This window comes from Podarcis gaigeae (genome assembly GCF_964106915.1).
Source record: "Podarcis gaigeae genome assembly, chromosome: 12".
Taxonomy (NCBI): domain Eukaryota; kingdom Metazoa; phylum Chordata; class Lepidosauria; order Squamata; family Lacertidae; genus Podarcis; species Podarcis gaigeae.
Genome location: NC_139688.1, coordinates 35,992,787 through 36,019,324, shown reverse-complemented (window position 1 = coordinate 36,019,324; position 26,538 = coordinate 35,992,787). Strand labels below are relative to the sequence as shown.

The following is a 26,538-nucleotide window of genomic DNA, read 5'->3' as shown; positions in this document are numbered from 1 at the left end:
GTAAATGGAGCCCTATGAAGTGTGACAGAATGCTGGGGCTGTCTTGCTTCCTCTGCTCACCCTATAAGCTTGTTTGAGCAAATAGTACAGTGATACCTTGGTTCTCAAATGCCTCGGTACTCAAACAACTTAGAACCCAAACACTGCAATCCTGGAAGTAAGTGTTCCAGTTTGCGAACTTTTTTTGGAAGCCGAACGTGCTCTGTTTTGAGTGTTAGGCTTCCAATTTGAGTGCCACACTTCCGTTTTGACTGTTACACTGAGGCCTGTCTGTTTTTGCTATTTATTTTGCCTTTTTGTTTTTGTGACTGTGTGGGACTCAGTTCAGCTATTGATTGATTGTGTAAACATGGTTTATTGCTTTCATTTTATGGATCAGTGGTCTCGTTAGATAGTAAAATTCATGTTAAATTGCTGTTTTAGGGGTTGCTTTTAAAAGCCTGGAATGGATTAATCCATTTTGCATTACTTTCTATGGGAAAGCGTACCTTGGTTTTGGAATGCTTTGGTTTTGGAACGGACTTCCAGAACGGATTAAGTTTGAGAACCCAAGGTACCACTGTATGTGGCTGTTGGTATCTTTGGGGCTGAAACTCAAGGGTAGGGCATCCACTTTGAATGCAGAAGGTCCGAAATGCGACCCCTGAGAGTCTCTGACAGTCAATGTAGACATAGGGCAACTCCCTCTGTGTTCTGCACTTAACAATGGCACTTTCGCTGAAGGCTCTTTTCTGTCTCTCATTTGCAGGAAAACTCAGACGACGAGAACAGGGGTCTAGTTCACCAGCTTTCCAACGAAAGTCGGCTGTCTATAACGGATTCGCTCACCGAGTTTTTTGATGCTCAGGAAGTCTTGCTGTCTGCCAGCTCTTCAGAAAACGAGGTCTGGGGACCGGCGTCGGAAGCAATGGTCTCATGTCGCTTGTTTCAAAGCTGTTTGACCTTTACCGTCTCTGCACACTAATTGCAAACCCAGGGCAGCAAGCGACATGTTATGTACCATTCAGAATACACAATTATTTATCACTGCTAGGTTTTGAAAAGGGGGGAGGAGGGGTTTGCAGGAAATGCTGCTTATAGATGTTACCATGTTTGTTTTGTTTTTTTAAAAAAGCATATGTTCAAATATTATTTGCCCTGTGTCCCTCTGACAAATGTTACTAAGATTTGTGGGTGGGTGGGTATTAAACATTGGGATGTGTATTTAGGCTTTTGTTTTGCTCTTGACACACACAAGTAGAGTCCCTAACAGCAGGGTTTTGCCGTTGCAATATCCATTTCAAACTTCATGGCCTCTTTTTATCCACTTTTTCAGTTTCCCAAATACTGTGGTGGTGTTCTGCATGTTCCTTTTAATCAGAATGAAAGCATATTTCCTTCCGCCTCAGGTATCTGATGATGATTCATACGCCAGTGATGTGAGTGATAACATCTCCGAAGACAACCTAAGTAACGACATAGAGAATGAAAGGCAAACCCTCGGTAGGAGTTACAAATTTCTTTGCGGTCTGTCCTGAGGGTTTCTGCTTTCTCTTTACCAGAAACTTGTAGTGCAGAAATGAAGATGCAGACACGTTCAGGATTATGTTTCCTTTTAAAGGATTATTTTTGCAACAGTGAAATGGCACACAGTGATCTCTCCCCATGTAGGAGAAACCACCTGGACATGGAGGGAAATAATAATAATAATAATAATAATAATAATAATAATAATAATAATAATAATAATAATTTATTATTTGTACCCCGCCCATCTGGCTGGGTTTCCCCAGCCACTCTGGGCAGCTTCCATAGAAACCAAAAATACACTAAAATATCACACATTAAAAACTTCCCTGAACAGGGCTACCTTAAGATGTCTTCTGAATGTCAGGTAGTTTTTATCGCTTTGACATCTGATGAGAGGGCGTTCCACAGGACGGGCGCCACTACCGAGAAGGCCCTCTGCCTGGTTCCCTGTAGCTTTGCTTCTCGCAATGAGGGAACCGCCAGAAGGCCCTCGGCGCTGGACCTCAGCGTCCGGGCAGAACGATGATAATAATATACCACCCTATACCTGCAGCTCTCAGGGCGGTTCACAACATAAAATCCCAATACAAATGCACAAAATACATAATCTGAATAAAAACAAGAACCACAGAGCTCAGAGGTTCTTGCCCTCCCTTTCCCATCCCCTCTGTATAGGCTTTGGAGCCTGTACAGTCATACACAAATCCTTCATCCCTAGTAATGGCCTGATGCGCTGCAGCACACAATGTCAAAGAGGGTGGGGCAAGGAACATAGTTCCATTGACTCCCATGACATTGCTTCCAAACACACAGCACTTAAGTGGGGGTGGATTGCGCCCCAAGGCCTTAGTCCAGTAAGCATGCAGCAGTTACCCACTTTTGTCACACAAGACCCAGGTGTTTCCATTCCAGGCTGTGCTCTTGCTGAGGTGATATTTCTTTCCCCTTCCGCTTGATCGAGAGGTGCCAACTACAATAAAATATGTTGGGGCAGGTAAGCCCCCCCCCCCAAGATGGATCTCAAGGCTTGGCACGCGCACAACATTTTAATGGCAATACCCATCAACTTGGGGGAGGCCCGGCCCTCTCAAATATTTAATTGGGGGGGGGGGGCAAAAGGACCTCAGCCCTTAGGAGTTGGCTCTTATGCACTAGATTTACTGGCTGTTGTTTTCTCTTTCTTCACAAAGGAGGCAGAACAAACGGTCCATAGCTATCAAACTTATATGCTTTCCCTGGAATAAAAAGTCCTGCTTAAAATGTGGCAGGGTGTTGTTGTTGTTTTTAGAAAAGTGTAGCTGATAAAACATGTGGCACCTTTGGGATTCTTCTCCATGGTTCTGGGCTGGCAATTAGCTGCACTGGTCCCACGTTGCGCATCGTTGGTGCTGGAATTTGAAAACTAATTTCCTACTTGAATACACAGAGATGATCTTCCCAATTCAGGCAAAATTAAACACTTGCTTAAAATGGGGAGCAATTCAGTTTCAGGGAAACAGATGGGGGGGATAGAGAGCCAATTTGGTGCAAGGAGTCTCAAATTCCTGCACAGCTATGAAACTTTGCTGGTTGGTCTCAGCATAACCTACATCCTCCTCAGGACTGTGTTGAAAGGAAGCCTCTTTGCGTTTTGCTACAACTGCAAAAGTGTGGATATTAACCATGGGATGTTGCCAAATTTAATCCTGGCCTCTGTCTTCTAGACAGTGTTCCCGACGACAGCTTGGAATGCCATTCCAAGCGGAGGACGTGTCTGCCGGCTCCGTGTCCCAACACTAGTAACATCAGCCTCTGGAACATTTTGCGGAACAACATTGGGAAAGACCTCTCCAAGGTGGCCATGCCAGTGGAGCTGAACGAACCGCTGAACACTTTGCAGCGCCTCTGCGAGGAATTGGAGTACAGCGAGTTGTTGGATAAAGCGGCACGTACACCCAACCTGTTTGAGAGGATGGTAAGAGGAAATTGGGTCCCTCGGCAGCCCTAGAAGGAAAGTGAGTTCTCTTTTGCATGTCCACAGGCATGTAATGGTTCGTGCGTCAGCTGTCAGGAGCGAGCCGGCCAGCAGTAAATCACACCAAGTAAGTGGAGTTAACGCTTGACCAGAAGAAACAGGAGATGAGCACAGGAACTCTTCTTCGGTAGGTCTTGCCCCTATGAAGCAGTTGCGGAGACTGAAGATTCCTGCCTTCCCACAGTTGCCTTTGTCCGCAGGTGGCGCTGTGGTCTAAACCACTGAGCCTAGGGCTTGCCGATCAGAAGGTTGGCGATTTGAATCCCCATGACGGGGTGAGCGCCCGTTGTTCGGTCCCTGCTCCTGCCCACCTAGCAGTACGAAAGCACGTCAAGTGCAAGTAGATAAAGAGGTACCGCTCCGGCGGGAAGGTAAACAGCGTTTCTGTGCGCTGCTTGGTTCGCCAGAAGCGGCTTAGTCATGCTGGCCACATGACCCAGAAGCTGTACGCCAGCTCCCTTGGCCAATAAGGCGAGATGAGCGCTGCAAACCCAGAGTCATCTGCAACTGGACTTAATGGTCAGGGGTCCTTTACCTTTACCTTTACCTCCTCTCCAGGGCTTTTCCCAAGCAATCTGAGACTGTGTCTGTGTCCCTTTCTCTGCTCCTTCCCCTTCATCTCTCTCCTGGTTCTGGGAAACTAGGGGTGAGGGGAGCTTGGCACAGCAGGACAGGGAGACACCCATACCTTTTCACCAGCCTCATCTCTTCCTCTTGGCCTCCCTCTTCCCACTTGCCTGCTTCAACTTCTGGACATCTCTCTGCCACAGACTCTCCCAGCTCACTAAACCCTGCTTACCTCTTCAGCTTCTGACACTTCCCCTTCCCAGTCTGCTCCCTCTTCTCTCTCTGACCACTCATCATCATCCCACCACCCATTGAGATGAATCTCGAGTGTGTTGGATACAGTAATGTATAAACTGTCCCTTAAAAAATAACCAGCAAGTTTTCCTCTGTTTCTTTGTATTTGCCTTCTGGAAGCTATTTGGTGGTGTTATGACTGCAGGGTGCCTGGACCCCCCCATGAAAAGCACAATAAACTGTTTTTGCACCCCTTTCATTCTGTGCATGAAGCAAACATTCTGGCTGCCATTCAGAAAAATTCACGCTGACAGCTCCATCTGCCCTCGATGGAGCTTTGACATGGTTTGTCATGGGAGTCTACCTCTGCTGTTTCTATGAATTGGTCTGGAAATGCTTACTGTGCTTTTAATGAGAATGAAACCATAATAAAATCCAGTAGTCGTTTTATTCATTGCAATGGAATTTAGTTCAAAACAGCCATTTAATTTTTGTTTTCTTCTTAAAGTCTATTGCAATTCAGGAACTTTAGTGTCATTCTGTAAATACTGAGTCATGTTCCCATGCTAAAGATATTGTTCCAGATTGCAGGAAACATATCTGCAAATATTAAAATTGCAAAGTAGAGAAAAAATGGTGTCTGCAATGAGTGTGAGATCAGAACATCCTCCCCCCAAAAATCAGTTTTTAAAAAAATCAAAATGCAGCAAGACATGACACATGCCCCTTTATTAATGACCAACATAATATGATGTCTTCTGTTTTTAGGTATATGTGGCTGCTTTTGCCGTATCTGCTTATGCATCCAGTTACTACAGAGCTGGAAGTAAGCCTTTTAATCCTGTGCTTGGAGAAACCTACGAATGTATCCGAGAAGATAAAGGCTTTCAGTTTTTTGCTGAACAGGTACTTTTCTGTTGTGGTCCAGGCTGAAAAATTTGCTAGTTCTGATTATGTGGCAAGAGGTTAATTTTATACTGAATTGCTTCAGTTGACTTTTGCATGCATACATAACTTGAACTGAGATTGTTGAAAGCTATGGAATAGCGTGGTTACTTTGAGGAACCACCTCCAAATCCGTATATTTTAGAGTGGGTGCCTTGCACTTTAGTGTTTTCTTTACACTCGCTAAAATGTTTCACTTTTACCACTGCCCTGTGTATCCAGATGCCAAGTGAATTATATCCCTTAGTTTCCTGGCAGTAACTATACATAAACTTGATACAAAACAGCACAGGCTCCACTTTAAAGTGAAAAGCAAAATTAATTATATTTTAAATGACTACAGTATAAATAGATGGTTATGTTAGCTTGTACTTTATGCTGAGCTTGGTTGCTATTTCTTGTAGCTCAGAAATCTTACTGTTTCTTTTCCGTTATTTAAATCTGTAGCAAATTTCCGTAAACCACTCCAACCCGATTAAACACTTCTCAGTCTAGAGACTATATTTCTCTAAGGTGAGACAGAAATGAACTTCAAAAGGGCACATTATTACTCAACAGGAAATACTTCACTTTTTCTCAGGCCTGATCCTTATCGTGTACAAAATAACACTCTCTAACAATAGCTCTGACTGGAAACCAAACTTGACGTTCAACTGCCTTCTTTTGTTATTTGTGTTTCCCTGCATCTTTATTTTATTTTATTTTTGGATTTATTTTATTTTTTTGGATTTTATTTCTTTGCAAGTGACTTGATTTAAGACAGTTTATATACCGACAAATATTTCTTTTTATTATTTATTTTAAGAAATAACAGTCCTCATTAACAAATTAGTGTTAATCGCTTTACACCTGCTCTTCTGGGTTGTTTTTCTAAAACATTTTTTTTTTTAAATGTTTCGTTCTCCATATCCAACACTGGTTTTGCTATCACAAACTCCCTCTTGTGGTCAGTGCTGTGCTTAAAATAAAATGAAACTATTAAAATAATTCATGAGAGAGGAATGGAAGTCATTAAAAAAAACAAAAACCTGTAGCTGTAACAGTAACTTTTCCCTTCCTCTTAGGTCAGTCACCACCCACCTATATCTGCATGTCATGCTGAATCTGATAACTTTGTGTTTTGGCAAGGTAATTTTTTAGCTTATTCTCTCTGGTTTTTACTTGAATATGAAGGAAATCTATAAGCTCAAACATTAGTGGCAGATGTTAGGGCAGCTTCAGATGTTGTGCTGGCCGTGCCAAAGCATCTGTTTGTATGGCATTATGGGGAAACACAGACATTGGCATAACAAACATATGTCTCCTCAACCTTGGCTAACCTCAACCAGCCTTCACCGACCTGGTGTCTTCCAGATGTTCTGGGCTGTAGCTCCCATCAGCGATGCTGGCTGGGGCTGATGGGAGTTGTAGCCCAGAACATCTGGAGGACATAAGGTTGGTGAAGATCCTTGGCAGCCTTGGACCTTAGGATTTAGTGAACCATCTGTCATTGAAACAGCTTGATGTAGCCAGTTTGGAGGGGAGTGTTGTTTTAGAAATGGCTGCTTACCGCCTTCCCAGTAAGCGGTGGTTGTGGCACCCCCCGGGTCCCCTCGCTGCACGACGCCATCTTTGCGGCCGTTGCTGCGTCCCCTCGTATGGTGCGGGGGTCCATGGGTTCCCGCGAGGACCCTCAATTCAAATAGGCCAATCTGCGGCATCTCAGAGGGGCTGGGCTTGGGGAGCAGACCTGGCTGAAGCAGGCTTCACTCAGGTCCACTTCCCACCTATTTATCTCAGCTGGTCCTGCTTGCAGCAGTGCAGTCGGCTGGGAGCATCACATTTGTAGTGTTAATTCATTTAGCCCTCTCTAGTCAGGTGCATCTGGGGACGCAGGTGGCACTGTGGGTTAAAGCCTCAGCGCCTAGGACTTGCCGATCGAAACGTCGGCGGTTCGAATCCCTGCGGCGGGGTGCGCTCCCGCTGCTCGGTCCCAGCGCCTGCCAACCTAGCAGTTCGAAAGCACCTCCGGGTGCAAGTAGATAAATAGGGACCGCTTACCAGCGGGAAGGTAAACGGCGTTTCCGTGTGCGGCTCTGGCTCGCCAGAGCAGCGATGTCACGCTGGCCACGTGACCCGGAAGTGTCTCCGGACAGCGCTGGCCCCTGGCCTCTTGAGTGAGATGGGCGCACAACCCCAGAGTCTGTCAAGACTGGCCCGTACGGGCAGGGGTACCTTTACCTTAACCTTTAGTCAGGTGCATCTGGGCAAGGGGACTCTGTAGCTGGGCACGCAAGGCAATTGATATCATCTTGCTACCATAGGCTTGAAACTGGTCTGTGGTATCAATACTACTCTACAATAATAGCATATACAGTGGTACCTCAGGTTACATACGCTTCAAGTTACAGACTCCGCTAACCCAGAAATAGTGCTTCAGGTTAAGAACTTTGTTTCAGGGTAAGAACAGAAATCATGCTCCGGTGGTGCGGTGGCAGCAGGAGGCCCCATTAGCTAAAGTGGTGCTTCAGGTTAAGAACAGTTTCAGGTTAAGAACATACCTCCGGAACGAATTAAGTACTTAACCCGAGGTACCACTGGGGGGGGGGGTTGTGTGTGTGTCTTTTTAAACACACACAGAAACAATGTAATAATGGGATTTTACAACATTTTTTGAACAAACCAATAGGAAAACGAATTCTTGCCCTATTGAGTTTACATTTGAACAGCACTGAGTGGGTTGCACTCAGGGAAACGAATGCAAGGACAGTTGGCTTATGCTTAAGTCTTCTATAAACCTCCACTACTTAAGAGACTGAAGGATTGTATTCTCTGCTTGTCATAAATGTTTCAGATGACTTTGTTGTCTAAAACAAGAGTCCGGTTCCAATCTCCAAAGAGGAAAAATTAAAGCATCTAGCCAAATATGCTGTGGTTATACGAACTGCCATGATTTAGGAATCACAATATGTTTGCTTTAAGCATCTTAAGTCAGTATAACTATTTGTCACCAGGCTGAGTTTTGTCCTGGTTATATTCAGCCCCATTTGAAGCTTAGGAGCTGTGATGTTACAGTAGTGAAATACGAGATTTCACTATAGAGTTACATCTGACTGCAAATCTGTAAATGAGCAATGGAATGTATACTGGCCATAGTTTTGTGCAAAGTGAATGAGCCGCAGCTAATTTCAGGCTCACGTACTCCTCTATCCTCCTTTAGTGTGGCTTGTTCAGATTTGGTTGAACCATGGTCTGTTGTGTTGTCTGTGTGGTTCGCTTTAGTTATAATTCATTTCAAACAGGTCACTTCCAACCATGGTTTCTGAAGCTTCTTGTTTAAAGTAACCATTGTTATTGTCAGCCACAGTTTCAGGGCTGCACGATACACCAAGCTGTAGTTAACTAAAAGTGAACACAAAAGCTTCCAAAGTAATCATCATGGGTGACTGGGAGCATAAGAGAGAATCCATGAGCTCCATGTTTAGTGTGATTGCTCACATACCGCTAAACCATGGTTTAGCATGACATTCAAATGCAGCCACTGTTTGATACCTTTGTCAATTTGTTGATGGTCTCAGGCTTAAAGTATATCATTTAGTAAACAATTCAGCTCAACAATAGCAATATGTATTTGGTGTTAAGGATGTACTTAGTTTATTACTGACTTTTTAATTGATTTATTTTTTTTAATTTCAGATATCAGATGGAAAAACAAATTCTGGGGGAAATCCATGGAAATCGTTCCAGTTGGTACAACACATGTAATTTTGCCAGCGTAAGTTCTGTAGTTGTATGCAGGCTATAGTTCATGTTTTGCAGCTCTAGGGTTGTCAAAACCCCTTTAGCACAAAAATCTCCATATTTTTTCACTTTCCATAACTGAGCAAATCATATGATGCCATAGAGAGAGAATTATGTGCATAACATGTATACAAGACACCTGCTATCAGAAATTCTTTTAACTAGGGATACCTTTGGGCTGAACCTGGGACATACCATTATGGGCTCAACATTCTGTCACTTATAAAAATTTTACCTGTTGAGCCAACAGGTTAAAATTTATCATCCCATGATCAAAGTTTGTGAATGTGGCAAATTCAGACTGATCTGATTGCAACAGGTTTATCAGTTTTAAAATGGCTACAAATTGACCCATTCACCCTTTTTTAAACAGGCTTATCATATATTTCTTTCCAATTTTGATGAAAACTATAAATGCACTTTATTAATGTTTATTGAGGAAGGCCATTTCTCAATGGTATGGTGAAGATCTGTGCAGCTGTTGAAAAGTTGTCAAAGCTTATGGCAGCAACTACATGCAAAATAAGGGGTTGTGTATGCAGTTCAGTTCCGAAGGGGAAATTCTGCTAGCACTCCCAATATTTGCTGAGAGCGCCACCGTGTGGATGCCATGTGCAATGCCTATTCCTTTCATGCCTATTTCTTTATGTGTATGGCAGTGTGCTGTAATGATTAGGAGATGCAGTCGCTAACCATGTGCACAATTGGAAATCTAAGAAACTGTTCTGGGCAGCATGTACCACAACCCCCAACACGCGAACACGTTGTGACCTTCATCATAACCCCACTGCCCACTTGCACTGCCATTCCCTGTGCTCCTGCACTGACACAAGCATGAGTCAATTCTAAGGAGGATTCCTCCAGGAATACAATAAAATTCAGATGCTTCAAAAAGCAATTCAGAGCCACGTATTTTACCTCTTTTAGCATCTGTTGATTTTATTAATCTTTTGGATTTTTAAAAATACCTGTTCTATTTTTATTGAGAAATTTAATGTTTTATATTTTTGCAAACCAGGTTTTCTTAGAATCAAGTGGTATATAAATTTTGCTAAATAAGATAAATACCGGTAAATTTGCTATCCCCCAAGTGCAAGTTTTCTATCTCAGTGAGATATTTTCTCCCTTTGCTTTGTCTCTGCTTTTCTTGAAAGGAATCAAAATTGGATATTCAGGGTGTTTGAGATGAACGTTTTAAGTAAAGCCATTGATTTTGTTAACTAATACTTTATTACAACATGAAATCACAGTCCTCTGTTTTCTTCTAGCTATAACGACCATTATGAATGGAATAAGGTGACATCTTGCATTCATAATATATTAAGTGGACAGCGGTGGATAGAACACTACGGGGAGATCATAATCAAGAATCTGAATGACCACAGCTGTCTCTGCAAACTTACTTTTGTAAAGGTAATATTAACATTACCTTGGATGTTCTCAAGAGTCTGTGCCATTTAAATTAAAAAGTCAGTAAGTTTACTAACAGAATTTCCTGGGCAATGAGAATGTTGAATAATATCCTGAAGTTGTTGTAAGCTTACGTAGTCATTTCTGGGCATATCTATAGGAACATTTTTTTTCCTGATCTTTTGAAGTGATTTTGGTTTTGCTCATTTTATCTCCAGACAAAATACTGGAATCACAATGTACATGAGATTGAAGGAAATGTTTTGGACAAAAATGGGAAAGTAGTACATCGTATTTTTGGGAAATGGCATGAGAATATATACTGCGGAACACCATCTTCGCCAAAGTGCATCTGGAGAGCAAGTTAGTGACCAATCAATCATTTTATTTTTATACACAAATAAAGCATTTGCACTTCCTACCTATGCTCATCTATTGACTGCCACCTGCCACAATCTTAAGTATCAGTACATTTTACTATAGTTCTTTACCATGCTATATACTATGGATGGAGTCTTGTAATGGAGAAATCCATAATAATTCACTATAAATGACTGTCTAGATAGGTCACATTTAAGACATTGGCCATATGCAGATAATGCTCAACCATGGCAAATAGTTCAACTGAATCCATGGTTAACGGTTATCTTCAAACCAAAGCAGAGCAGTTGAAAACAAAATGGGAGTGGAAAACAAAAAATAAAAATGGGTAAAAAAAGTGGCATAGAATAAAACCACAGAGACACATAAAATCCATTGTTGTTAAAAACTTGTAGGAAGTCCTCTTGATGTCTAAATTACCGTAACCAATTTTGCCTGGCAAACATCCCTATGGAGGGAGTTCAGAGACTGGGGTGTTGCCACAGATATTATGTATGTAATCATTGCTCTTAAGTCATGAAATTATGAATAGATTTGGGCTGGAGAAAATAATCAAATCCATTTTTATTTGCAGATCCAATGCCAAAAGATTATGAACAGTGGTATGGTTTCACACAGTTTGCATTAGAATTAAATGAATTGGACCCGCTCACTAGGCCTCTGTTACCATCTACTGATACCCGATTTAGACCAGACCAAAGGTATTATTATTATTATTATTATTATTATTATTATTATTATTATTATTATTAAATAATTAAGTTTCCTGTAGCTGAATACATACTGAGGCAGCACTTATTATCTTGTACCCTTCAGAGGCAGGATATGCATGTGTTGTGCCCATCATCAAGGAAAATCAGTTCTTACTGGTCAGTTTTTTGGGAAAGACAAAAAGAGAGTAGAGATCATTACCTGCCTCTGAAATGTCAGGATCCCTTCCCTCCCATTTTTTGTTGAGTTCTGGAATCAGTTCACTGGTTGTTTTTCCCAATCTGTAGCCTGGGACAATGATCTGGTTGTTGCTTAAAAGCTCTAGCTACTTCACTGTTTGCAGATACTAAGCTAAGGGAGCCACAAAATAAAATGCCAACAATGCTTTGTTCTTTTATCGTTGCTTATGGCAGGCTCCTAGAGGAAGGGAATATTGAAGGAGCAGAAATGCAAAAACAAAGGATTGAGCAGCTACAGAGAGAGCGGCGGAAAGTTCTAGAAGAAAACAATATGGAGCATCAGCCTAGATTTTTCAGGTATTTTTTTTAACATATCAGATTTTTTTTGCTGAAATGTCTGCTAATATGCTAGAAGAGTGGCACAGAAAGTGATCCACAAGATCCCACTTCATGGTTCATTTCTCAGAATATTTACCTAATTGCTAAAGCCATAATTTTATTTATGTCTTGTGGCTAAAATAATGGGCTAGGAAAACCAAAGAAATTGTTTTCTTGCGGTGGGGTGGCTGGAAACTAACTCGGAAACATGTTGGGAGAAATGAGGAATCAAGGAATAAATGGGGAATCCTGTGGCTCTCTAGATGTTGTTGGACTACAACTCCAGTCATTCATGACCATTGGCCATGTTGGCTGAGGCTGATTGGAGATGGAGTTGAATAACAGCTCAAGGTCCAGGACACAGCTCCCAATATCCTACTCATGGATTTTTCCTCCAGAAACGTTGGTTCCTCATCACTGCCACACAAGATGGCATTTTTGAGTTGCCTAGCTAGTTTGGGCGTTGGCATACAGTTGTAGCTTGGATCCCGAATGCCTTGTAAGTTGAACATTTTGGCTCCCAAACACCGCAAGCCCAGAAGTGAGTGTTCCGGTGTGCAAACGTTCTTTGGAACCTGAACATCCGCTGCAAAATCCGCAGCTTCCGATTGGCTGCAGGAGATTGGTTTCCAAACGTTTTGGAAGTCGAACGGACTTCCGGAACAGACTTCTGGAATGGATTTGGATGTACCACTGTACTGCGATGGTGGTTTCAGTTCTAGCTATCAGAAGGTGATCATAGGGGATTACTGTTCCACCTCATGAGGTTTATTCTGTGGTGTGCCACAAGATTCAGTCTTATCCCCTGTGATTTTCAGTATCTACATGAAACCTCTGGGGAAAGGGATTTGGGACAAAGTATCATCAGCATATGGACGCAGGTGGCATTGTGGTTTAAACCACAGAGCCTAGGACTCGCCGATCAGAAGGTCGGCTGTTCGAATCCCTGTGACGGGGTGAGCTCCTGTTGCTCAGCCCGTGCTCCTGTCAACCTAGCAGTTCAAAAGCAACTCAAAGTGCAAGTAGATAAATAGGTACTGCTTCGGTGGGAAGATAAACGGCGTTTCCGTGCGCTGCTCTGGTTCGCCAGAAGTGGCTTAGTCATGCTGGCCACATGACCTGGAAGCTATACGCCGGCTCCCTTGGCCAGTAAAACGAGATGAGCGCCGCAACCCCAGAGTCAGTCACGACTGAACCTAATGGTCAGGGGTCCCTTTACCTTTACCTTATCAGCATATACAAACCTATACCTAATTTCAGTATTCCAGGTGAAGCATTGTATGTCTTAAATGTATTTGAGATATAGTGTGGGATCCAGTGAGATTAATAAACTGAAGCAGATGTGGCAAAGGTGTGCAGTGTGAAAGGTCCCATTGATCTGGAAGTGGATGGTTCTCTTGCTCTGGATAGGGTTACACTTGCAGCCAGTTCCCATGCTTCTGAAATCTCCGGTGGCAGCTGTGCCCAGGAGTTCAGTTTTGCCAATATAGTTTGATCTGCCAACTGCTACCACTTTTAGAGAAGCATAATTATTCATCATTAGCCACTGCTGAGTGTGTGAAATGTCAGACTCAGACCAGGGAAATACCAGTTAAAATCCTCACTCAACCTGAAGCTGGTTAGATGTCTAGTCTTACTTTGCAGGGTGGTTCTGAGGATTAAATGGGGTGTGGGAGGAATAGGAATGCCACACTGAGTGGCATAAAACATGCATGTTTCACAGGAGAATTAAAAAAAGCTCTGTTGATTGTTTGACAGGAAATCTGAAGATGACTCCTGGGTCAGCAATGGAACTTATCTAGAACTTAGAAAAAACCCTGGCTTTTCCAAGGTGGATAATGCTGTCTTATGGTGAAAAAACAAAAACAAACGAAAAGGACATTACAGCTGCTGTTTCTCTGATTATAAGAATGGAAATGCTGCGTATCACCATAACCTTCTAGACTCCTGCTTGATTTAGATTTTTGACAAGCACATTTGCATTATTCTGTTTGTCTTTTGCTATTTTGATAGTAACCATGATTTATTTGAATGTACAAAAAACTCTAATTTTCTTGACATATATATTTAATAAATGATGGTTGAATGTTATCTCTGAAAGGGGGGGTGGGGTGGGGAGGAGAGAAGCTTTAACACTATTTTTTCCAAAGGATGATGCAAGTTCAGATTTAATGCCTTATTGAGTTCTGTGATAAACAGTATTGGCCAGGAACCTTCAGCCGCACTACAGTAAGTGAATGGAGGCATCTGATCCCACCCCACAAGATGTCAGGAAGCTAACCAAAGCCGGAGTGAGTGTGTTTCTGTCTCTTGCCTGAGATTCCATCTCAGTTACTGATCTTTTTGGAATCTTTTTTTTTTTTGTGGTTTGGATTTGCTTTGTTTTTGAGCACATGGGCAGAGCAATGCATAATACCACCAGTCGGGTTGGATGAGATGGAGGTGTTCCTTCACCCAGTTCTGCCTGGCTGTGCTGGGCACTGCTACCATGGAGCGGCTAGCTGCACCCACCTCAACTGTGGATAAGCGGAAGGCACTCCTGTGGAATCCCTGCTGGCAGTAGCTGCTATATATATCCCCAAAATGGGAGCAGAGCTACATAAGCTAAGGATCGCTTGGATCCTCAGCCAGTCCAGCCACCAGTTACTTGTGGAAACGGGCCCAATCTGGGCCTCTCTGCTGTACCAGCCTGGAGCTGGTATAATAAGGAAGCAAAATGGTTGTTGACCCTACCCTAGCTGCCATCAGGCTCTGGGATGCAGCGGTCGGTCTTCACTGCTCTCTTTAGCCCTTCCTTTGCAGCCTGCTGGCGGTTTGGATCGCGCCTGTTCTTTTTACTCCATTAGCTAACCTATTCCAAGAAAGTAGTGCTAAGCGGTAGTAGCATTGATGGTTCTACTGCTTTACAAGCAAGCAAAAGGACACAGACACCTAGGAACTTCTCTTATGCCTTGTTGACCTTTACGGAAGCTGGACCACCGCAGACTTCAGCAGGGCTCGCACAGTGGAAGTTCCAAGTGGAACGTGTCCCAGATTTGTACAGTTGGCGTATATGAATCGTGCTGTGTAGACTGAGCTTTTGAGGCACAGTCCAACCAAAGTTAGCTATGGCTTAATTCATATTAAAATCCAATAGAAAAGCTGTTAGTTGCGAGCAGCTACCTTTTCCCGGAAAGTACCATTTGGTTAAATGCAATTTAGTGGTACTCCTAAACAGAGCTTGTGGGTAAAAAAAAATGACCAAATGGAAAAGAAACATGGTTTTCTTTGGGGCTGGCAATATCTTTACAGAGCATGGACTCTTTATTTCACGATTCTGGTTTGTTTTTAATAAAAAGATCCTGCTAGACATTTTTTTTAAAAGCCCGCCTTTTTAACTATTTGCAAAGTAGCTAATTGTGGTTAAGAGACAGGTGTTTTCTGAAATAAGATTTCGGTATTTTCTACCTCTTCTGAGCAGCACATTTATTATCTTGTATTATTAAAAAAAAAACCATCTGCCTTAGATACAATGTATGGAATATATGATCTTTACCTGTTTAGTGTTTTAAGGTAAATATTTGTCTTGCACTAAAATGGTTATGTTTTTCCTATAAACTCTCTATGTATTCTAATATCTCCATGAGCATCTTTAGCTTGTTGAAGAAGGAATCCAAAGTAGACAAAACAGCACTTTGGAATGTAGGTGGCAGTCTTGTTTGTTTTTCTTTTGTTAAATCACAGTTTTAATATAATATGCTAAACAGGAAACGTGTGTGCAGAAAATTAGAGTCTGAAACACATACTTCTATAAGCTTTCAGGTCCATTGCCTACAAACTGATGGGAGAGTGGTCCTGGATTACAGTGTTGAATGGTACTTTCTGTAAATTAGTAAAGCATTCTTTCCTCATCTTAGTATGTAGTACATGTCTTGCATCCAAGTGCTGTGAACAGAAGTAAAATACATCAATTTGAATATGCGTACGGAGCTTTTCCCTGCGTGAGCTGCCCCAAATCACTTATGGCAAAGGGAGCAGCTCCATACAAGCATTTTGTCCCACCTGGTTTAGAGCTGTTCCTTCTAATAAGCGAACAGGTTCAGGCAGGTTTTTTCCTGCATACTGTATAGCGCACAACTAGATCACAACTAATTTAGCTAGACACAAGATGCATGAGGATGAGCGTTCGCAACAGCACAAGCACACCACAATACAATACAAAACTAAAGCTAACATAGTTAACCAGTTTGTTCTGCAGATGCACATTGATGGAGTGGCGAAATAGAAAACGTTAATGACCTTCTGAACTCTCCCATTTATATATGCCTAAGCAGTTTCAAGGGAAACCAAATTTTAGCAAAACTTCATAAACTTTCCAACTGAAGTGGGAGTGGCGAGAACCCCTCAGACATCAGTTAATAACTTTTCCATTCATTTATTTATAAGATCTTCCATTACAATAATATCATGTCTATCACTCAGCACAACAATTGCTTGCTGCCTCATTAAGTACTCACGGTCTAACTAGGCACTATGTTCGCCCCATATTTGTTCCCTTAACTTCAATGGTGTTGTTGTTTTTTATACAAATTGGTAGTGTGGGGTGCAAGATCTGAACTAGGACCTTAGCATGGAGGGTTCAAGGCTTTCCGCCATTGCCCCCTGCTTCAGTCCTGGTTAGGATCTGGGCGGTCCACCAGCGATGTGCATAAAAAAAAAAATGTTCTCATTCATTTCAGTGGAAGCTCTTTTTTTATAGGCAAGTTGCTGGTGTGGGCAGTTCAGATTAGGATTATGGAGAGCGAGGTAAATAAGGTTACCAGATTTTTTTCAATGAATCCGGGGTCACTTTTCAGCTCCCTACTAACTAGATTGATTTTGTCAGGGGACTGATTTATAAATCCGGGGACTTTCCCCGGGAAATGGGGACATCTGGTAACCGGTTATGCCCCCCCCCCTCCTATACTAGAGTCCCAAAGTGAATTAGGGACCCTATATCAATATGGAGATAACATACCTAGTTTTTCATTCATATAAAGCAATGACAGTTATTCTAACTTTTCTTCCCTACGCCCTTGCATCCACATAGCAATTTACTTGCAGTGTCTCACTATTTGACAATATCACACATTAGATATTTTTTGCACTAATTGAGATTTCTTGGAACTTGTAATTTTCTTTGGGACAATTCCTTCTTTAAAAATGTAATTATTTTCCAGACAAAGTTTGTTCCATTTTTGGACAGGTTCACTCTTTCATTTACAATCCATTTATTTGTATATCATCTCTGGCATAAATCATATTCTGTGCTTACAATCAGTTAAGATTTGGGTATGTAATTTTGCCTTGCACTTTCAGAAATGTTACTGCTTTGGATGCTTAGCTGCTGCTGTCCTTGGAAAGGCTTGTTTCCTTTTGTCTTTTATTGCTTTGTACAGTTGAAATGCAGTTTTTAAAAAAACCAAAACATTTAACGCAGCTTTTAAAGAAACAGATACAATCATTGTTCATGAGCCAATACCTTACCGTAATGCATGCATTAGTCAGTTAATGCTGGGATAGAACTCTAGGCTCCAATTCAAAAAGGAACATTGCTCTGTGCATTGCTCCAATTTTTGTTTGCTAGATTTTGTTTTGGTTTTTAAAAAGAAAGATTTGCACACCCTGTGGGTCACCATGTTCATTTTGCTGTTTTCTCGATTTCACATACATAGAACGGGTAACTGGATGCATGATGAAACAGTCATATGGCCAGTTCATCACACACATTGCATCACTTATGACAGATATCTTAGCATAATTTCATCTGACCTTTATCACATTAACACAGGACCATGATTTCACCTTTTACACACATATCATCCAGTCTTCTGCAAAACCCATAGCTTTTCTTTTTCAAGGGAGGGCCAAGCCCATGAATGCATCAATTGAAATTAAGGGTTTAATCACGTATTTTTGTGATCTTTTAAATATTTCCTGCCTGATCACCTCTTATTCTCTTGGGTATATGCATATGGTAAGAGGAATTATCAGCCCACCTCACTAGAGCAAAACGTGGCAGGGAAATATGCCAACGATCACCATCACCATAGTAATCCTGGATATTAAGCAGCCTGGTTTCCCAATATTTGGGGGAGGATGCTCAAGTATGGTGCAAGGGCATGCACACATCACTTGGTGCTGTCTTAGCCCTTCGGATCCAGTTATGTAATTGGACTGGTCCCACTCCACTGAAATTTTGCATGTTCATATTACCTGCAATTACCACCTAAACAATTAGATTACTGTAATTCACTCTAAAGGTGTAATTACGGTAGGTGTAAACCTGCATGATTTACGTGCCACGAAAGAGGAAAGGAAATTGCTTCAGCAGCTGCTGGGACCTGGCTGCATATCCATACCAACTCATTCTATACATATCTGATATTATTTGAAGGCACTTACAAGTGGAAGTTTTCTGTCAGGTACCTGACAACTGCACTCTGGCACTGGCAGGACTGTCTGTTCCCTTGCTGGTTTCAGCTGCTCTACACTGATTTGCAGCATTGGCGCAGGAGGAACAGCAGATCAAGGAAAGTATTAGCAGCACTCTCTTCTGCTGTGGTCAGACCACACCTGGAATACTGCGTCCGATTCTGGGTACTGCAATTTAAGAAGCAATGAAGCACCAAACCAGTGGTGGAAGCTTCAGGCTATTCTGTTAGGGTGATAATTTTTTTTTATTAAGTTCTTTTCTGTTTTTGATACCACAAACTACCATCTGGAAGCACCCTTAGTATCTTATCAATTAAATATACACCCAGATACTACTACTACTACTACTATTATTATTATTATTATTATTATTACCAGCACTATATTTATGTCCTACCTTTCTCCCATAACTGGGAATCACAAAAATTAAAACAAATACAAATGAAGCACACATATAGCTAAAAACATATTAAAGTTACAGGTAGGTAGCCATGTTGGTCTGCCGTAGTCAAAACAAAACAAAACATTCCTTCCAGTAGCCCCTTAGAGACCAACTAAGCTTGTTATTGGTATGAGCTTTCGTGTGCATGCACAGAAAAAGTGTGCATGCACATGAAAGCTCATACCAATAACAAACTTAGTAGGTCTCTAAGGGGCTACTGGAATGATTTTTTGTTTTGTTTCAGCATATTAAAGGTTATGGTTAAAAAGCAATTAAACTGTGTTGAAACTGTATCCATTAAAATGCAGACAGTGGGAGGAGGGGACACAGTACATCACACTATTAAGAGCCCTTTCCTTATATGCAGTCAATTCCCAAAAGAACGAGGAATAAAAGAGTCTTCACCTGCCAGTGAAAGGACATAAAGGAGGGAGCCAATCTAGCCTATCCAGGAAGGGTGTTCCAAAGCCTGGGAAATAACATACATACAAGTATATGAGGTTGGATCCAAAGGAACTTTCTCCGCAAAATGTTTTCTGGGGCAGGACAAGTTGAAGCAACTATCCAGGGCCAGAATTACTGGTAGCTTGCTCCGGGCAGAACCACCACTTATGCCTTGCATCACTAAAGGAATGAGTTTAAAGATGATACAGATTTGGTTATGCAAATTTAGAAATAAGTACTATAATTTAATAAGAAAGTCAATACATCTTATAGTGGAGAAGACTGTGACCAGGTGAGCTATTTTGCTGTCCAGGTATTAATCGTTGATGAGCAACTTCAAGGTCTTCTCTACTCTCCTTTCCTGTGGTTCCTAAATCTATAAACCAGACTTGAATCTGACAGTCCTTCAAATAGAGGATTCCCTCTTGAGAAATAAGGCACCCTAGCGCCAGGATAAGACCATATCATTGGTAACCTTGTCTGGGGTGTGCTAACTGACCATGGCTACAATCAGGTGGGGTACAATCATGTATCCATCTATCCCCACTCTTATTTTTGAAGTAAATTGTTCCACCCTTGTCATTATTTTGTCATGTTCATTCTATGCTTGGTTCAAATGTACCAAGCACAGAATCTCCTAAGTTTGGGGCTGGTGCAGATTTGATATATTGGATGAGTAAAAGTTAGCTGCTTTTTCTACTGGTATACATTTTTTTCTGTTCTCTGTTACCCTATAATACATAAATATACAGAACAGTGGAAGTTGTTTTTGCTTGGGAAAAATATATAAGGGAATTTCTTGTATTGTCTAAACCATCTGAAGTAGTTGGAAGGAGAAAAATAACAGTTTAGGGTACTGTGAAGAAGGTGGATTGGATGGTCTCTCTCCATACTGAAGGACTTTGGGAAATAAAGAAGGAAAATAAGCTAGCTTTCTGTTGTCAATAAAACATAATCAGTGTCACTGCATATCTTTTTTTACTTAAAGCAACTATTTTTTCACCTAAATCTAAGGACAATAAAGCTATCGCTCTTCTCTACTTTTCTCCCTATTTAGCTGCCACATTAATATATTTCCAAATTCTTTAATATTGTTTTGAATTTTTTCACAAAATCTTGTTAGACTCCTTGCAAACAACAACAACAACAACAAAACCAACAACAATCCTGGCCTCCTTCAGCTCCTAATTCTGTAGAAACTAGGTGAAATTGTTACCATTTCAGAATCAGGCTGATCCTTTAACATTTTGGTTTTCAAGTTACTGTTCAGAAGTTACTCTGCTTCACATGAACGCTTGATTGCTACAAATATTTCATTGTTCAAATGATAAACTCATTTGTATTGGGAAGGTACTTACTTTAACCTGCTGATGGACTGTATCATTATACAATGGTTGTTTTCACTGTTGCAATATTATTGTCTTCCAGTTTTCTTTGTTTTTCTTTTTATACCATGAACTTGCTATAAAAGTTCTGGCTCATCTTACTGTGTAACATATTATGTATTTGATCCCCTGTAACTAGTTTAGTTAGATGTTAATAAATTTTACATCTCAAATACCATCACACATCCTGGTGTTTTGTGTTGCAGTTTTTAAAATTCCATTGCAGTCTGCCTTCCAAGTAGACAGTTGGAAGCCTGATGAGTCATATTTATACTCGCCCCAGGATATCACCATTGTACATTTTGCCAGGCAAAAATCCTCAATGGTTTGCTGTAACATCTGCACACTCTCCAGATTAATGAGGCGAATGAAAGAACATGCCATAGAAATCCCATGCCACAGCACAGATCAGAAAAAATACAGATTTCATGGAGTGTAAGAATGCACACAGGCTTAATTAAGTTGGAAAGAAACCCTGAATATGACACACACTAGAACTTGCTCAGTCTGCAGGCCCAGGTAAGCAGGCCCTTCAAATGAGACACTTCTCTTCATTTTATTCCTTAGATAAGCAACTCTGGGGAAATAGACGGCTATTAATGGAGCTTCTGGTCTGCTCAGTGTTCCCAGTCTCTATAGTCCAGAACAAATAGATCAACCTAAGACAGTGGTGGTGAACCTATGGCAATCATGCCAGAGTGGGCACTCAGAGCCATCTGTGGGCATGTGTGCCATCGCCCCAGTAGACAAAGTGGACAGCTGCTCCCCCCCCCCACGCCAGTGCTGGCGGGAAACGTGTTCCGGCCGCAGGGTCATTGGTGGATGTTGTATGCCCCCCACTTCTGTGAGCCGGAAATGGTTCGACCGCAGCAGCATTGGGAGGAGTTGCACGCCCGCCAACCAGCTGGCGGTCTGCTGTTGCTGAGTGGGCAGGCACATGCTGGCTGCGTTGACGTGACGGATTTCGGCATTTTGAAGAGTGGTTAGTGATTTTGGGCAATCTTCCCCCCAGAAAGCTCAACAACTCTGGGCCATCTCCCCCCATTCTCTAAAATAGAGTCCCCAAATTCTTAGTCTTGGGCGTAAATTGCCGTGTTGGCACTTTGTGATAAGTGGGTTTTGGGTTGCAGTTTGGGCACTCGGTCTCTAAAAGATTTGCCACCACCACTTACCTAAGATGACACCTAGTAGGCTCCTTGACAGATGGAAACCATTACAAACTGGCCAGGCAGCCACACCTAATTTTCACGCTGCATGCAAAAATGTGCTCTCATCTCTGTCCATCTTCTGTGCTTCCTGTGGTGATCTGGAATTCTATTTGCCTGAAGGGTTGACCGTATTGAGCCAAAGATCACATGGCACAGTTCTTGCTGGACAAAGTATTGTGGTACCAGCACCAAGAAAATTGCCTCAGTGAAAGAAAAAAATGTCTTCAGGATTACATTTATCCACTCCCTACCTTCCTCCTTTACCAATAGTTTACTGTGTAACAACTTTACCCTATGCCAGTCTCCCAAATTGCCAAAGTGGGCAATTTGAAGCACACAAGAATGGTCATTGATGTCTCCTCATGTGACTTGCAGCTCAAAGGTGTTTACTGCATCCTGAAACCTTTTTTGTGCTATTGGTTTTATCTGTATGATGCAAAAATGACTGGAAATGAGCTTTAAAAACAATGATCAAGGTGCTACCAGAAACTTTCTTTTTTTTTGTGCTTGTGTTTTGTTTTATGAGAACCTATGGGTTTAAAGCAACAAAAGATGGTGAACTTATTGCTAGTGGAAAGAGTACAGGTTTACTGTTTTGCTTGCTCTCCTGTCAGCTTGGCAGCAGCTTTGACATGCTGCCATATCCCAAAATAAAATCGAGAGATGATGCTACTGTATTTCTCCCTATTCATTTCAGAACTGTGGGGTAATAAAATATCTGCCATTTATTTAGCCCTCTGACAGTGTTCAAAGAATTAAATATACATTTCCTTGCCGTTTTTATAACAGACATATCTTATTGTAGTTTTTATAAGGACCATGTTAAGTATGTCTATAATATCACTTACATATCCAGCAGGTTCATCTGCAGCAAAGACTTCACCTGAATTGTACGCTAAGGCACAGAATAATAGAGTTCAGGTCAGTGAAATAGAGGAAGAGACAAGCAACAGCCCAGCCCAGAACACTTTAAATACCCCATATGGCAGATGGCGCATCTAAGGCATGGGTAGGCAACCTAAGGCCCGGGGCCGGATCCAGCCCAATCATCTTCTAAATCCGGCCCATGGATGGTCCGGGAGTCAGCGTGTTTTTACATGAGTAGAATGTGTCCTTTTATTTAAAATGCATCTTTGGGTTATTTGTGGGGCATAGGAATTCGTTCATTTACACCTTCTTAGCCCCTTCCACTACATCTGGTAAAAGAAACATAATTCCTATTGTCTGAAAAGACAAGATCACTACCAAAAGCATTAAGCGATTACCCTGTGGAAGAGTGGTGCAAAATTCAGTTTTCAGAGAATTTCAGAATCCAAGTAACAGTAAAAAAAAGCTCAACAATTTAGAGGTCTCCCTAAAAAAAGCTCAACAACTTTTGGGGTGTCCTGGTTTTTACTTTTTGAAATATGGCAGCCCAACATCTTTAGCACACAAATGTATAAAAGAGAGCCTGCACTATGATCCTGGAACACCCCAAAAGTTGTTGAGCTTATTTTAGGGAGACCTCTAAATTGTTGAGCTTTTTTTCCCCCAGGCCAAAGAGCCATCTTTTAGACCCCCCCCCTTGGATGTCATTTCTGACATCCCAATAATATCCTGGAGAATCCAGACATATGGCAGCCCTAAGAGATGAAACATGGAAAAGGGTCTCCTCTGCTGATCTTGCACAAACAGGTTGATATGGGAAGAAGCATACCTTAAGAATTTGAGACCCAAGTCTTTTAGAATATTCCAGAAGCAGGCATAACCTATGAAGGGGCTGCAAATGCCAGATACTTTGCAGATTGCTTCCAGGTTGGCTTTGGCTTATGCCTGGCCTGCAGTGCTATTAAAATATTATAATTTTCGAATGCCCATACGTAGCCACTAGATGTCACCAGAAATCACATAAAGCGTATTGCTTTTGTAGAAGAAATGAATGACCTTAAAATTATGCAGTTTTTGGTGGGGCAAGAGTCTAATATATGGTATATCATTGGAGTGTATTCTATATTGAAAGTTAAAATTGAGCACCATGGCAACCTTAAAGTAATTCAATCCCAAGCCAGTCTTTATTCACCTGAGTTACAAGCTCATTTGGGAATCATTACTAATGTTACAGAAACTCTGGCAGCAATCCTTAGATCAGCAGCTCCCAAGTTAGGGCTCAAGGTACACTAGTGAGTTGAGAGAGATCTGAAGGGTGCATTCAAATTTGAAACAACAATCTATGCCCTTTGGAAGAAGTGAGAAGACCTAGCCCAAGTAATAGAATCAGATTTCATTGGGGAGAAATTACTGGCTCCCACTTTCAGTGAAGACACAGATCCTTCAATGCAACATACTTGAGGTAGCATCTGGTCTGTAAAACTCCCTAGGAGAGCTTGCTGTTGTCCTGTTCTCCTGCTTTCAGAAGATAGGTCAAGCAGCTGCTGTTTGGCTTGGGCAATCCGCTGATAGGCAAGGAGACCTCAGGAATCAGTGATCCCTGCTCTGCTCATCATCTCCAGGGCAAGAATATAAGTGCACTAGGATTCCTTATGCATCCCATGCTGCAGCTGACTGGAGTCAGGGAATCCCAGAAGCAACACCATTGCTCAGAAAGAAGAATCCCATGACTGCCTGGGAAAGTGGAGGAAAAAATATTGGAAAGCAGTGTGAACAAAGCTATCTTACAGTTGCAGGTGGGATGGCTGATCGTGGTTCTAGGGACTGGTTGAGAAATTTTTAGCTGGATTCAGACAAACTCAATTCCTGTTTAATTTAAGAGGGTTTGTTAAATCATTACTTATTTGTTCCATTGATCCCAGTGGCATCCAAGTTTAATGGAACAAGCTATACATGACTTGGTAAGTCCCACTGATTTCAATGGAAGCGAAGCACAACTAACACAGGCTGGTTGCAACCAATATAAGCAAGGATAAAGTGAGAAATCAGTGAAAGCCAAATTGACAAATGGATTTTCAAGAGTGCAGCTCACTGGGGGCCTTTAGCTAGGTTGAAAAATACCCCTGGATTATTTGGGGTTGGTTTTTAATTGGGGTGGGGAGCTGGGAAAGGAAGCATGCTTGACATTCAACGTCATCTAAAGCAAATATTTATACTGAAGTCAAGTTACATGGTAACATAACATGCATGAAACAATGCTTTATCGGGTGGTTTTTTAAAAAAATCTTTTTTATGACTAAGCCCTAAGGCAGCAAGTGTTGGAAAAATACAGATCCAGATGGTTCCTAATAAAACATGAATGAAGCCAGATGGCTCTTAACAAAGTACTGCTGAGGCAAATCTTTTAAGATATATCAGGGACTATTGTTCAAATTTTATTTGAAATTCACAAAAGTGAACAATCAAGAAATGAGAGATCAATTTATGTTTGATCCACATAACATGCAGGTGGTAACCACTTAGATTATAAAGGTGCAACTATATTATCTCTGTATTTGTGTGCCCTGTGGTGTCTATTGCTCACAAGCACAATACTAATCCTGCAAAATAATTCCCTCATGAATGTGAGTTGTACAAAAATACAGATCTGTTCCAGGGTTGTTCCCTCTCACTTAAATAGTTCTTGTACAGAAAAAATGCTCCTGCGTTAAGTTTAAGCTGTGTACATCATTTCTGAAATTCTTTGGGGAGGGGTCCCTCTGTCTATACTATATACCCATAACTTTCTGCAAGGATTCCTACTTTTTGTATACATGAGCAAAAAAGGCCCATCTGTTGCAATAGTTGGTAGATATTACTTGGTTAAATTGGCCTCTTGGACTATGACACCTGGTGGCTGAAATAAATAACTGACACAAAGTTCTGAATGTGTTCATGAGTAGATTTTGCAGCCAAGCAACCTCTCTACCAAATCTCCCATTACTGTATTATCATAGTCCATTGATGTTATTTCTTTAGCTAAACCTTCTTGGAATGCTGAAACAACAGAACCCTTTGGGTTGTATGTATCCAGTGCTTTTTTTTCTGGGGGGACGCATACCCCTAAAAATTTTGTGAATCTTTGTACTTGTGCCCATTTACTATATTCCCCCCCCCCCCGCTCTGAACTATAAAATGGTAATTTTCTTGAGTCGAAATGAGAGTACCCCTAAACATTTTTTTAAGGGGGAAAAAAGACCACTGGTTGTACTGTATCTCTGAGGTGCAAGTAAGAGACATTCCTTGGGGTGATTCCTTTACAAAGAAATGAATATCAAGAGGGTTTTGTTGTTTTTTCCTTCCAAACATTCGGGAAAAAGAAGAAAATGATTCCAAGGGCGCTTGTGATTCAGGCATTTGAGATCTATCTCGCAGTCCCTTCAAATCCACCAGTCAAAATCCCCAACGATATTCAGTGGCAGCTAAGGCAGCACTGATTTCAACAGGACTTCCCCACGGACTGACCTAGGAAACCCCGCTGCCCAGGTGCGTGGCTGCGCGTGCGCAGTTGGTATGGCAATGCGTGAGCCCCAGGGCGACCGTTGGAACCAGACGTCCCTCCCCCGCCCGGCTACTAACGGGCTTTTAACGC

General features: G+C 41.7%; 1 protein-coding gene and 2 long non-coding RNA genes across 10 annotated transcripts in view; 1 reads left to right on the top strand and 2 right to left on the bottom strand.

The window, feature by feature from the left end:
- The window catches only part of OSBPL3 (oxysterol binding protein like 3), a 93,650-nt gene extending 77,647 nt beyond the window's left edge, over nt 1-16,003 (top strand). For all 8 annotated transcript variants that reach the window (XM_083705628.1, XM_083705629.1, XM_083705632.1 and 5 more), the window contains 11 exons: nt 749-883; nt 1,389-1,482; nt 3,213-3,463; nt 5,093-5,230; nt 6,334-6,397; nt 8,945-9,023; nt 10,318-10,462; nt 10,678-10,822; nt 11,415-11,541; nt 11,965-12,087; nt 13,867-16,003. In XM_083705628.1, coding sequence (XP_083561754.1) covers nt 749-883; nt 1,389-1,482; nt 3,213-3,463; nt 5,093-5,230; nt 6,334-6,397; nt 8,945-9,023; nt 10,318-10,462; nt 10,678-10,822; nt 11,415-11,541; nt 11,965-12,087; nt 13,867-13,963 — 1,398 coding nt within the window. In that variant the 3' untranslated portion in view covers nt 13,964-16,003. The remainder of the gene's footprint in view (nt 1-748; nt 884-1,388; nt 1,483-3,212; nt 3,464-5,092; nt 5,231-6,333; nt 6,398-8,944; nt 9,024-10,317; nt 10,463-10,677; nt 10,823-11,414; nt 11,542-11,964; nt 12,088-13,866) is intronic.
- On the bottom strand, nt 15,782-19,030 carry LOC310828458. The gene is made up of 2 exons (XR_014556899.1): nt 17,653-19,030; nt 15,782-17,608 (listed from the first exon to the last, which is right to left on the bottom strand). It is a non-coding gene; the product is annotated as an uncharacterized lncRNA (long non-coding RNA).
- Nucleotides 19,031-19,230: 200 nt separating this feature from the next.
- LOC310828452 lies at nt 19,231-26,511 on the bottom strand. Its single transcript, XR_014556885.1, has 3 exons — nt 26,412-26,511; nt 24,683-24,773; nt 19,231-19,611 (listed from the first exon to the last, which is right to left on the bottom strand). It is a non-coding gene; the product is annotated as an uncharacterized lncRNA (long non-coding RNA).
- Between the last annotated feature and the right edge of the window lie 27 nt (nt 26,512-26,538).